We start from the raw sequence: 12922 nt of genomic DNA on the forward strand, positions 1-12922 counted from the left end.
GTATGTATGTATGTATGTATGTATATATATATATATATATATCAAATTTCATGCGATTTATTCATGTGCGGCGCCCTAAGCAAAATAGGTGTCTTCCTAGGTAATTTCGACATTCCGGACGCATCGGCACTGTCTCTTTTGCCGTCAGAGGTCGTTTTGACGAATTCATCGATTTGCATGTCAATTTTCTCGTGCCGAAAATATGACAATATGGGTGTCATTTCCTACCAAAATAGGTATCCCGGACGCGTTGGCGCAGTCCATTTTGTCGTCGGAGGTCATCCGGAGAAGTTCGCATTCTCACCCGTCCTTTAGGCTTAATTGAAGTCCGATTTCGTGCAATTCATTGAATTATGTGCATTTTTTGTGTGTATGTGACGAAAAAGTCGTGACGAATGTTTTTCTAAGGCTTGGGACGAAAAAGTCGTGACGAATGTTTTCCTAAGGCTTAGAGTCCTATTGGGAACTTTTCTCCTGAGTTTTCACAAAATAGCCCATAACCGCTCGTTCGACCGCTCGTTCGATAACCGCTCGTTCGTAAGACGATGGTCTTGTGCCATAAATGCTAGACATCAAAGGAAAATAGGAAGTGGTTAGAATTACTAAAAGTGTGGGTCTCAATTCTAGTTTTCTAAGATGGTCAATAGGAACTCCTAGAGCTAGATCCTAGGCTCATAAGGAGAAGAAGAAAAGACCTCACAAAAATGAGGTCAACAATAACATAACTATATATATATTTATAAAAGGAGTACTTTCTATCGAATTACCAATCACAAACTATGTAAAATATGGGCAAAGCACTTATTTTTTCCTTTTTCTTTTCCAATCAAATAAAAGCTCGCTTCTATCATTTACGGCATTACTGCAACTTAATCCTTACATTTGGAAAGCGAGCACAATGTTCAGAAAATATTTTTACCGTAACCAGGTTACAAAGACAAGTAAACTTCAAGGGTGTATGCAGTAGATATGGAAACTAATTGTGGGAATTCTTATCATGAAATTACTGATGTAAGCAAGCGGACAAGCTAAAGACTATCTTGTTAGTAACATACTCATTTACATGCACGCCCTTATAGTGTGGCTGAGCTTGAAAATGATTAAGTCGGAAAATCTTGTCAAAGTTCCATTTGCTTTTTAGAAAATTAGAACAAAAAAGAGCTTTAATTAAGCTAAGTAAATTCATGTAAGATGTAAAAGATTTATTTCAATCCGTACATAAATTTTAACAAAAATATTTTCAGTTCGATTTTTTTCCCCTTAATTTACAGATCTGTCAGATAAAAAACAAATATAAAATTGTTTAATTTTACAACCATTTGTTCTGCACAATTAATTCCCTATTTGTAACCTTAATAATAAATATCAAACGGCATAAATAGAGTGCAATGATATTGACATTGAATGAAACAATCAAATAATCGTTCAATTTAAGCTTCCATCGTACTAATATCTTTACTAATACATCTCATTAGTGCATTGCATGAAAAAGATTGTTACAAAGTATTATAAAAAGTTACTAAATAAGCTACTTCAAGCAATAAATGACCACTATCGCACTACTTGAACATGTATAAGCAAATTAATGAGCAAAAACAAATAAGTTTATCACTATTAAATAAGCTACTTAAAAGATTGTAAGGTTCCCTAACAATTAGTTTAGGAACCCAATGAATATTTGATGACATAAAAACTGATGGCAATCCAAGAATTCATGATAGCAAACCAAGAAGACAATCTAAGGAACCTATAATGGTATCCAAGAAATCTTTGTTTACATGCATTGAATTCCCTCGTGAAAAAGTTCAAAATTTAACATATAAATAATTTCCTTGGCTTTACAAAATTACAAATGCATATTAGAGCGTGGTTATTTCTTTCTTACTTTATTTGTATTTCATTAAGAATAAAATCCTCCCTTTCTTATATCTTTCTCCTTGTATAGGGCATCAGCAATACAAGAAAAAATAAAAAAAGGAATTACTTCCTCATTCTATTGTAGATCTAGTCATTTTTGCGCTACAGCTATTGTTTGCTGATATTCATTCCTTATATCTTGTCTCCACGTTGTGCTCTCTATTCAGTGTAATTTAGCTTCGTCTTTGTTTCCTCTTCAGTTCAGGAATCCTCACTATCAAATAGGAAGCTACAAAAGTTTGCACATCATTTAAACAAAGGATACCATCTCCAATGATCAGACATTGTGAAGATATTTTAAAAATTGGAGAGTTAAGCTATGTGACTTGATTGAAATTGGGCGGCATCTAGCAAATATAAAGTTTAGTACATTGGTTGAGGAAGACTGCATGATCATACAATGATTATGGAATTTTACGCAACCAAAAATTAGTGAAAGTTGCATAGTTTTAACAATTGCCAGAAAATGTAGCAAGTCATCCATCAAACCCATTCCAACATTCAAGATGATGCCTAGATCAATGAAACTAAAAATGAGGATATCAATAACAAAACAGGATGCCCACTGTCTCAAAATTGATAGAATCAATGAAGAGTTTTTGACTCGAACTAGATAACTATCAAAATATAAAGATGAAGCTCACTTATGATACCATAGATGTTTATGGAGGGGTAATGAATCTTCAAATTCATAATCAGTTTGAATGTTGAAGTTAATTAGACATAAACATGTGTTGGAAAAAAAAAACACTCTAATTAAACTTTTGCATTGTTGAGCCCATAGATCTATATCCAGAAGTTCTCTCTCCTGATCAAATATATCATTTACTATAGAGACTTATAGCTACGGTAAACCTCTAATTAGATTAAATCATAATTTTAATTAGAAGTTAAAATGTCTATGTACTATCTTATCCAGAAACCAAATACGCCTTCTAAAAGATACTGAAATTCTTAAATATATGAATAGAGCAAGGTGAAACCTTTAGAGCCCACAAAACTCGTACAAAACTTATATAGCACTTTCCAAGTTTCGAATACATTATAGATTAAATTATTCATTTTTTTAATTAAAGTTTAAAGTGAAAAAGTGAAAGCAACAGAATTTTAAAATTTAAAAAAATGGTGTAATCACATGTTGCTATGATTACTGCATCTTAAAGAACAAAGGCTTGGAAAATCTCAACTCTTAAAACAAGGATCATACCAATACCTGAAATTTAGCATTCGAGCCAAATATACCTTCAGTTTTATTCAATCTGCCTAGGATAGATTATTAGATAGTTGTTACATTAACTTTATGCAGAAGCAGGTTCTATTTTGTTGCTCTTTTCTTATGCGTTTCATGTGGATAAATTAACTTTTCTCAAGCATTTTTTAACTGCAGTAATCGGATTGGCAGATCATGATGAAGAACATGGCAGCTGACACAAAAAATCAAATTCAAATTATTTGAAAACAACACTAAAGGACTCCAATGGAGAGCCTTGGTTGGCAGCCAAGTAGGTCTCTTATCTAATAAATGAGCCCATATCATATAGTCCCCTAAGCAAAATATATGGTGAACTCCACATTCAAAGGTAAGAACCACATGATAAGTATCAACATTTAACAATAACTAGAACCAAATAGTAAAAGTAAGAAAAAAACATGAGTAATGTGTACCAATGGGTTCCATAATTGGCAATTCTTTAGATAAAGTGCTTGGCTCTGTTGGTTCTGGACTAAGAACTTCAGTAGGCTTACGATCAACATCAGAATCATTAGCAGTCTCAGAAAGTTTAGCTCCACCCTAGAAAAAATATCCAATGCAATAGTAAGACGAAGTCCACTCTTTATGACAATGGAAAATAATAATGAAAATAGGAAAAAACAACATAAACGACCAGCATATGAAAATCACATTCCTGTTAAGTATAAAAGATAATGTAAATATCTAGTTGATGCGGGGTTGGGGGCCGGACCGGTTGGTCCAGCAGGGGCAGGATCTGCCGCTCTTTCTCCCTCCACCTATTTCACTTATTATAAATATATATGCTACTGTCTAGGGCTACAGATTTTGCTGAGATTTCTATTTGGACAACCCCTGACATCCCACTATTCCCTTTTAGGGTTGTATCCGACGGCGAGAAGGTACATCGGCTATAACTCATTCAAAAACGATGTGCATCATCCCTTTGCCTACATGCTGCCATCTTACCCGCACCACCGTCCATCCTGATTTCCTTGTCGCCACGCCTTATCTCTCTCACTTGCTCGCTACCACCCAACAACCTCTCCCTGCTGTCATCCAAACCACAATCCCACCTTCCTTTATTGTCGCATACATCCCAGACCACCTCTACCGCAATCGCCATCCTCGCCTTCAGCCTCCAATCACCTATTCCCCTTTTCCCTGCTATGGTATTGCCATAATCTGCACAAAGCCGGCCTCTCCAGCTAACCACCCTAAACTTGCTCTTTCACCTTCTTATCCCCCAAACGTACCGGCCACCTATTCCTCCCACCTACTACCTCCTACCCACCCCACTTCCATCGCCAACCACCATCTCAAGCCATATCCTCTCCACGCCACCTGCTGCCCTAGTGGGATCTGTGTTTTCTTTTCTTCCTGGTTTGTGCTTGTGAATGTAATCTGTTTTTTGTTTGATTAATAAAATCAGTATTCCTAAAAATTTTTAGTTAACTCCAGTATCATTTGGTATCAAAGCAAGTCTATCCCTAGTTCTATCATTGGATTTTCTAGCATCCACCCCAACCCAAGCCACCCACCCCAAAAAAAAAAAAAAAAAAAAAAAAAAAAAAGTTTCTTTCCAATTCCCAAACCATAGCAAAAAAAAAAAAAAAAAAAAAAAAAGAAAAAAAGTTTCTTTCCAATTCCCAAACCATATTTAAATTTTGGACCTAAATCTAATTTCCCCTTACTGATTTTCGCAATCAAAAACCCCAAATTAATTTTTCTATGCCTTCAATTAATCTCATACACCCTCTTTCACCTCCCAACAGAAAACTCAAGCCATGCCACCAAGGAGATACGTGTCTGAGTCAAACCGGGAAGAGATACAACAAGAGCTCCGTCGTCTCCAACAAAGACTTGCAGAGATGGATGATGGAACCTAAGGAGGGTTACCCTCGGCCGTGATCTAGAGAGTCGAAGGAGAGAACAAGATGAGAATCTGAAGTCAATATGCCAGCATGAGGGAAAATATAAGATTACTACCTAGTTTAAGATGAGGCGGAAGATGCAACGCCAGTTCCTACCAGCTAACTACAGACAAGATGTTCAGACCCAAGCATAAGAAGTAGAGAGACCACATTATCAGACGATCACCACATCTACAAGCAGAGTTCAACCTCAAGATCTTACAGCCAGAATACACTCAGGAAAACACCCAAGATGACCCAGCCAGAGGAAAAGCTGATTTAGAGTGGAGAACAGGTGAAACCAATTCGTGGCCCAGAATATATCATAGCCAGGAAGTATTGCCAATAACACAGATTTGAGCAAGTTGAATCAGACCGCACAATCCGGCCTAAAGTGGGTATAGTTTTGTCGTTGCTTATTCTTGTTTAACTATATGAAATAAAGCATCATACTCTTTCCAGTTTTGTCATTGCGTATTCTTGTCAGTTGCTACTCCATAAATCAATAATTATGTTATAAGTTTATAAAGGTAGTGCAATTATAAATTGGAACTTCACAAAAACATTTCACTTATGAATCAAACCTTATTTTCAAACATTTAAGCAAGAGAATTGTACAAGCCTAGGTTTCCAATGTCAACATACAACATCTTCATGAAGAGTTATATGATATGGGTTCCACCAAGGTAAAATAAATACAATTTTAAGTTTTTCTTGACATGCATTCTTAGGATAAGACTGACGGTTAAGTTAGACCTTCATAGCATACAAGCTGAAAGACAATGACTTATTTTTGAAATTAAAGCAGGGAAGCTACATGTTCTTTTTGTCCACCATAACCAATGTAAAGCACCAACCAATCTCTGACTAATTATTCCATCCCCTTTTCTGGAAAGACCCTCTACTGCCACACAGCAAGAAAATAAATTATGAAAGAACAAAACAATAAAAAACACAAGCATATATAAGGGAACATAACAAACTATTCAGAAATTCACTTTTTGGCTCACTCCATTTATTCGAGTAAACCTTCTTTAAAAATTGTACTAACTTTGCCAAGAATAGCCACACATTTTTTTGCACAAGGTGAAAATTTTCCAACAAGTTGTATTAATTGTAGCTGCCCCAAGGTATTGATAATGTAATTCTTTTTGAAAAAATGTTACATTTCGTGATGGCATTCATTCATTTCAATTTCCAACTTGACATCTTAACTAAATTCCTCATAAAAGCAAACAATGAACCAAAGGTCAGGGAAAAAACTCCACTGACAATATAAACAAGATGTGTTTATTCATGCAGGCTCCAAAAGCATATGCTAGTTCCAGGATTTTTGTCGATTCAATCTAACCATGACACATAATATAACAATCTTGTAAAATCCTCTGGCAGGAAGTGACAATTTTAGATCACTTTTCTCCCTTAGTCAAAGAAGAGGAATGGGCAAATCAAATAATATTTCATGTCAGCAGTGATAGAAATCAACTCCAGAGCCCAGAATTAACTGTTTTCTAATTAAAAAAGAATAATGTTATTATGACACCAGAATTGAGATAGCAAAGGCAACAATACACTCTGTCCACGGTGATCTAAGGTCTCTCCAGAATTAACTGTTTTCAGTTGGAAAGAAAATAATAATAGGGAACAGGAAATATACAGTCATGAGAAATGGAGTGACTAGTGAGGAATATTTCACATATGGATAAATTATTAGCTAGAATACCTCTAGGTAACACAATACAGTATAAACAAATAAGATAAATACTTCATAAATTTGAAGTCGTCCTAATGAAGTGTCGGTGATAAATCAGATGGAGAAATCTTCAACATTTAGATATGTAGATTTTTATCAGTGTAAGCTCAACTTAGGACGTACATTTTTTTCTAGTAGTAGCTCTGCATTTATAGCTTTATCCAAAAGATGATATCTTTTTCGTATGAAGTCCACAATTCTTCTCTGTACTTCCCTAAATTGATAAAGCATAGAATAATCTGGATTTGATTGTTTTGCCTTAGGAATTTCTGAAGATCCCTGAAAAACAATGAAAATCAGCAAAAGTTATGTAGCGAGTGTTAATTCAGCAAGTTTAACACCTGTAGCACATACATTTACCGAGTATCCTGTGTTTGCATTGTCCGTTGCTGGGTTTGCCGCACCAACGAAAGGTCCATTTGTAACAGGAAGATTTAACTCTTGACGAACAATCTCTGCAAGACCAATATCTTTATCCTCAACAATATATATCCATCTAGCATAGCCATGCCTGAGATTCACCAGACTTGATTAGAAGACAAAAGCGAAACAATCAATAAATGTTAACATAACTGCAATCTATGATCAAACAAAGAATTTAACACAATGCATAAACCACCTTATATAGATACTAACAATCCAAAATGTTCTGTGCTGGGCACACAAAGCTAGTAGAGTGCATGGATAAACTTGAATTGGCATTGGCTTTTTTTTTAGCTGTTATCAAAATTAGAGATGTCTTCCTTCGCAAATTAATGCATAGTATTGAAAGGAGGCTGTTAAGCAAATCACTTTTTGATTTTGTATCTTTAGTGCACTTTACTTGAAGTAATTTTTTTACTTTTCTTATATGTTTGCTTGTCTAGTTTATATATATATATATATATTTTGAAAATACAAAATTCATTGATAAAAAAGAGAGGATACAAAAGTTTTAGTGATTTGGTACAAAGAACCTAACTCACAGGGATTACAAACGTATTCCCAAAAAAAAAAAAACAAAAAGAAACTCCTCCCAATCATTGTGTGCGTAGTCGGTGGATATACCGCTTCCCCTTCCCCTGGATTTAGGGAGGGAGTCCAGCAACAAACTGAGATGTGGGCTTCTGCCCGACACAATGATACAGTCATCCTAATATTTGCTGAGATATGGCATTTCTTTCTTTTTCTTTCTAGATTTGTAAATCTGTCAATCATCTGCAAGAGGTAGTCCCGTGTGAACAATAGGCGGATCTTCGATGGAGGTAAACTGTTGATCTGACTCAACCTACAACACACCTTGATCCTACCACTCCATAACTTGAGTACTCTCTTCTCTCGAAATAGGTGGTTCGAAGATACTTCGGCTATCATCTGCTACGACAAAATTCGTAGAATTTGTATATATATATATATATATAAAGGGATAGAGAAAGAGGCTAGATATACATAGAATTCCCAAAAGTTTTGATTTACAATGACTAATCGATGATATAATCTAAAATAAATTTTATAAAAATCACAAGAGAATATTTAGAATGTGTGTCTCCACTAGTCACAGTTCACAGTAATCATACTAATCATTGGAGAAAGATAACTTGGTTGTCACGAGTAGAAAGCATTGACATTTGCAGTCCCTTCAACCATGAATTGTAGCAGTTGCATGCATCACAAGAAAAAAAGCATGAATTGTTTTTCTTTGTGATTGAAAGCTTTATTTTAACAATGAACCCTTCTGATTATGATATTCTGCTGATTGAAACCTTCATTCAAACATAGCTCAAAGTATTTTTCTTTGTAATAAAAAGCTTAATATTGAGTGACGACCCTCTGGTAATGGCAGCAAACTTAACAATTTGTTAGTTGACTCCCTTCCTAGAACAAGAGGCGGAGGCAATGCTAAATTGGAACATTTGCAAGCTAACTGAATCTGGGAATGTTGGCAGACTTTTGACGTAAAATTTCTATGTCTATATTTTAATCTTGGTTTCTGGGTTTACATGCATTTCCTACACGTGTGTTGTATGTCGGGTGGTTAGAGTGTCAATTTGGGCCCTTTCATACAACCTATCTATATCTTTCCTTTTATTAATATATTCACCTTTGAGCTTTTCTAATATATATATATATATATATATATATATATATATATATATCGCGATGGATTTTGCTCTGCAAGGGTCTCCGGTCGCAACTCCATGGCGACTCGAGCAGCCCTCGACATCCTTACATTGGAACAGGATCGTAGCCTGTTCATCGCCTTCTTGTGCTAGAAGAAGGGTAGGGGTTCACGTCGCGCAGCTTCGTCGCCTCGATGTGCTAGAAGAAGACGAAATAGGATTGTGTCGTAGCTCGTTGCCTGAAGCAGTCTCATGATGCTGAAAATGAGGATACTCTCATTTTGGCGTTTGATGATGCTCCATATGTTATAGACACAATTATTGCTGATGTTGAGGGCCCTTAAACCCTGGTGTAATGCCAAGTTCAAGGTGATCAATAGGTAGAAATTGCTCCCATTGATGATCAACTCAGTCATAAGTTGGGACAACCCTTAGAAGAAAATTAACAAGTTTATAAAACCCGGAAAATGAAAAAAGGAATAACAGAAGTCAGGAATTTACAATCGGGTGGAAGCCTCCAACACAGTTCGGTGCTCGACTCCCTCTCTAGATCAAAGGAGAGAGAAAAGCCCACTCATCATGATTAAGCTCTCTGGTGGAATTATGCTCCTCCTGAGTAGTCCTCAGACCATTTTTATCTTTTTGGCGAAATTGTCTCTAGCTTTTTTGCGGTATACTTGTACATTTTGGTTACTTTTTGAGTCTTGTATGCCTTGTGAGTAGGTTCATTGCACCCGTTCACTAAAACCTTTGTATCTTCTTGTACATTTTGGTCATGAGCAACATTCTTGTCTTTTGATGCACTTCCACATTTTCAAAATGTTGTATTTAAGTTAAAAGTTATCTGGAGATATGCACATAGAGAACGAAAATATTTCAAGATTTAGTTGTTTGTGTGAATGCATTGCCACTTAAAGTAGATCTTAACTGTGATTGAAGTAATTTGAACTCAATTTACATAATGTCACATCCAATGTCCGTCAATTGGCATCTTTCAATTGTATTGATTATGAGATTTCTATGGAGGTCAGCAAGAATTAGGAGGGACATTTTCATAATTAATTAAATATTAGAGGGCCTAGTTTTCTTTCTTTCCATCAAAATAATTCTTTAGTCATAAGGAAGCATAAGTGTTGTTTAAAGTGGTTATCCTATAAATAACCCATCCCAATAAAAGGAAAATGGCGTATATTTTCAAGTTTTATCCTGGTTGGGGTGGAATTCCATGCACTAGGGGTTGCTTTCCACTATGTTTAGAGGAACTTGAAAGAGAAGAAATCGTAGCCGAGTCCAAGTTTCGCCACATTTGATTACCAAAGTTTCTATCATTTCTCCTCATCCACTTGGACTATCTAAGAAGGGGAGTTGTGATATCTGGCGGCAAGAATTCTTCTACAAGAAACATAGCAGAATTTCAGTAAGAATGGCATCCAGTTGGGAAAAAAGAGAACAAATTGCTGCCTGTCAAGGATTAGAAATTCTTGAATGTATTATGGTTTTGAACGAATAATTCTTGTGGCAAGTCAGGAGATGGCCACTGGCTAAACATTCACAGCTATTAGGCAGCTACAATTGTGGTCTTACAGCGGGGAAAATATCAATTCCAACGAACCATGAGCAAAAACAACACGAAACACATGCTTTTAATGTTATACTAAGTGCAAGAATCCTGCCTTTGGCCTGAGAATGATTCAGAAATCTGGATATACAGTAGCCATTATAATGAAAATCTAGAAGTTTACTGCAAGGCATTGTGGTGGCTGAAATTGCCAAAATCTAAGAGTGTGCAACAGCTAACTATTCCTAATTACTCACTTTCATAGTGCAAAGTTCTTCACACTTGCACAAGAGTCCATTGAGAAGTAAGTTTTATGGTTGTGTGGTCTTGGGAAGTCTTGTAATTCTTGTTTCACTCTAGGTTCTCATAGATTCTTAGTCACTAGTGGGTGTTGATATCCATATGCATCCCTTGTTCAACTCAACTAAACATGACAAAAAGGGTTAAGACATATGTATCTACGTGCAGACCTACTTCAAAATAAAAAAATCCATATCCATTTGAAAGAAAAAACAATATTGATACATTTGGCAAGTACAAACTGACAAGGAGAGAGCCCCAAATCATCACAATCATCATACAAAAAAAAAAGATGAAAAAATTTCACTAGCACATGAAACAATGAAAGAAATCAAAATGCTCAGTGATAAATTTTGTTTATAGCTTTGCTTTGATCTCATAGATGAAAATGTCATCTTTAAATGAGTACGTTTGATAGCTTCCCAAATGTCTTTTCTGACTTTTAGGACCATATATGGTTTATTGATTTCATGCATCACGGTTTTTCATGATCATGATACGATCATGAGATCTAATTCAATCTAAAGCTCAAACTTCAAATCTTTCAAATCTGAAGGATCAACTAGATGAAGAGTTTTTTATTCTTCTCTTCTATGTAATTCTTTACAACGTGAGAACACTTCAGGTAGTTTCTTCTTTTCAACTGATACTAGGTTTATTTCCCATGAAATTATCATTAAGTATGTTTTTCACCATTCGAAAAAGTCAGCTCTCCGAACGGTAAGTTGAGGAAACCAGACATTATAAGTAAAAGCAAATGTTGGAAAGAGAATCTTAAGCTCATTTTGATACCGAAGTGAAAAGAAAAGGTGGTCGGAAAGCTTATCTTATTCATCCCTAAAGTGTATTCATATACAAAACTGTTTTAAAAAATTTGAAGAATCCAAGTACTGAAACATGATGTTCATAACTACAATAATAAATACAAAAAAATAAAGATAATTCATGCCTTGACTTTGATTGTGGAGGTTTTGGCAGAGCCTGGAACAAAGTTAATTCATGTGAGTTGTATGTTTACTGGCCTTAAAGCGCAAAAAAGTTATGAAATAAATCAAATGCTTTTAAACTCTTTTGGTCTGCTTTTGTTATACCCATGCAAACAAAAGAGAATGGGTACTAAAGGCAAAAATAATTACCTGCTCCTGGTATACGAGCATTATCAATTATTGTTAAAAATATAAACTAAAATTTTTAGTAAGGTAATTTGCATATAGGGCCCAAAGGTATAAGGTGTGATTCATGTTAATCCACACTTCTAAAAACTCACTAGTACAGCATCAATTCTAATGAGATTTAATATCTTTAAATGAATATTCAAACAGTAACTCGCATGAGATTTTGGCCTTCACGTCCTTTTTTTTTTTTTTTTGGTAAATGGCTTTTGTTTTAAATTTCTAAACAGAAATATCATAGCCTTTCATTTACAGGAAAAAGCCTTTTTCCTACAGAATCAAATCTACACATTGTGTGCCTCTCCTCTAGTTTCTACAACACCTTCATTAGTTTCTACAACACCTTCATTATCAACGAAAAGATAACCTTGTTTTCAATCACTAGGATTAGGATACCTACCAATAGATTAATGCAAAAGAAAGAAATCAAGTCAGATAGTAGCAATAGTCAAAGAAAAAAACAATCAAAGCAACAAGAACGTGAGTCATTGACTAAATAGTGAAGGTTTATCTAGGAGCAGCGGCTCTGATGAAGTTTCATGTTGCCAGTGTGTTGAACTCAAAGGCATAAATGACACCAGAACCTCACTCTCAAAATTTGCATTATTTTCTCTTCCCATCTTTTTTAATGAGCTAGTCAACACAAGCCCATGCATTCAGAGAGACTTACCTCACAACCAAACATTTGCTTTTGCAAGCTCCCAAGGATAGCTTGAGGGAGAGGAGAGAAAAAATAAAAGAAAATAAAAGGATAACTCTATCCTTTAATAGATGGCTCTAAGGAAGGACTGGCCTTCATAAAACACTTATTATTTGTCGGGACCAAAATAGAATGTTTAATGTAGACCCGTGTGAAGCATGTTCTATACCTCAAGGACTTGCATTTACATTAACCTTATATAAGTAAGTAAGACATTATTATCAAGCCTCTATTTATCATCACCCTTAAACTCTTAGAAACCATTTATGGCTTATTTTA

The 12922-nt window shown here is 35.3% G+C and overlaps 1 protein-coding gene across 1 annotated transcript in view; it reads right to left on the minus strand.

Annotated features, from left to right (window-relative positions):
- The window catches only part of LOC110018776 (CHD3-type chromatin-remodeling factor PICKLE-like), an 89286-nt gene that overhangs the window by 6256 nt on the left and 70108 nt on the right, over positions 1-12922 (minus strand). The window contains exons 29-31 of the mRNA XM_020716211.1: positions 7169-7325; positions 6938-7093; positions 3583-3709 (exon numbers count right to left, since the gene is read on the minus strand). Of these exons, the coding sequence (XP_020571870.1) occupies positions 3583-3709; positions 6938-7093; positions 7169-7325 (440 nt within the window). The remainder of the gene's footprint in view (positions 1-3582; positions 3710-6937; positions 7094-7168; positions 7326-12922) is intronic.

The sequence above is a fragment of the Phalaenopsis equestris genome, unplaced genomic scaffold (genome assembly GCF_001263595.1).
Source record: "Phalaenopsis equestris unplaced genomic scaffold, ASM126359v1 Scaffold000036, whole genome shotgun sequence".
Classification (NCBI taxonomy): Eukaryota; Viridiplantae; Streptophyta; class Magnoliopsida; order Asparagales; family Orchidaceae; genus Phalaenopsis; species Phalaenopsis equestris.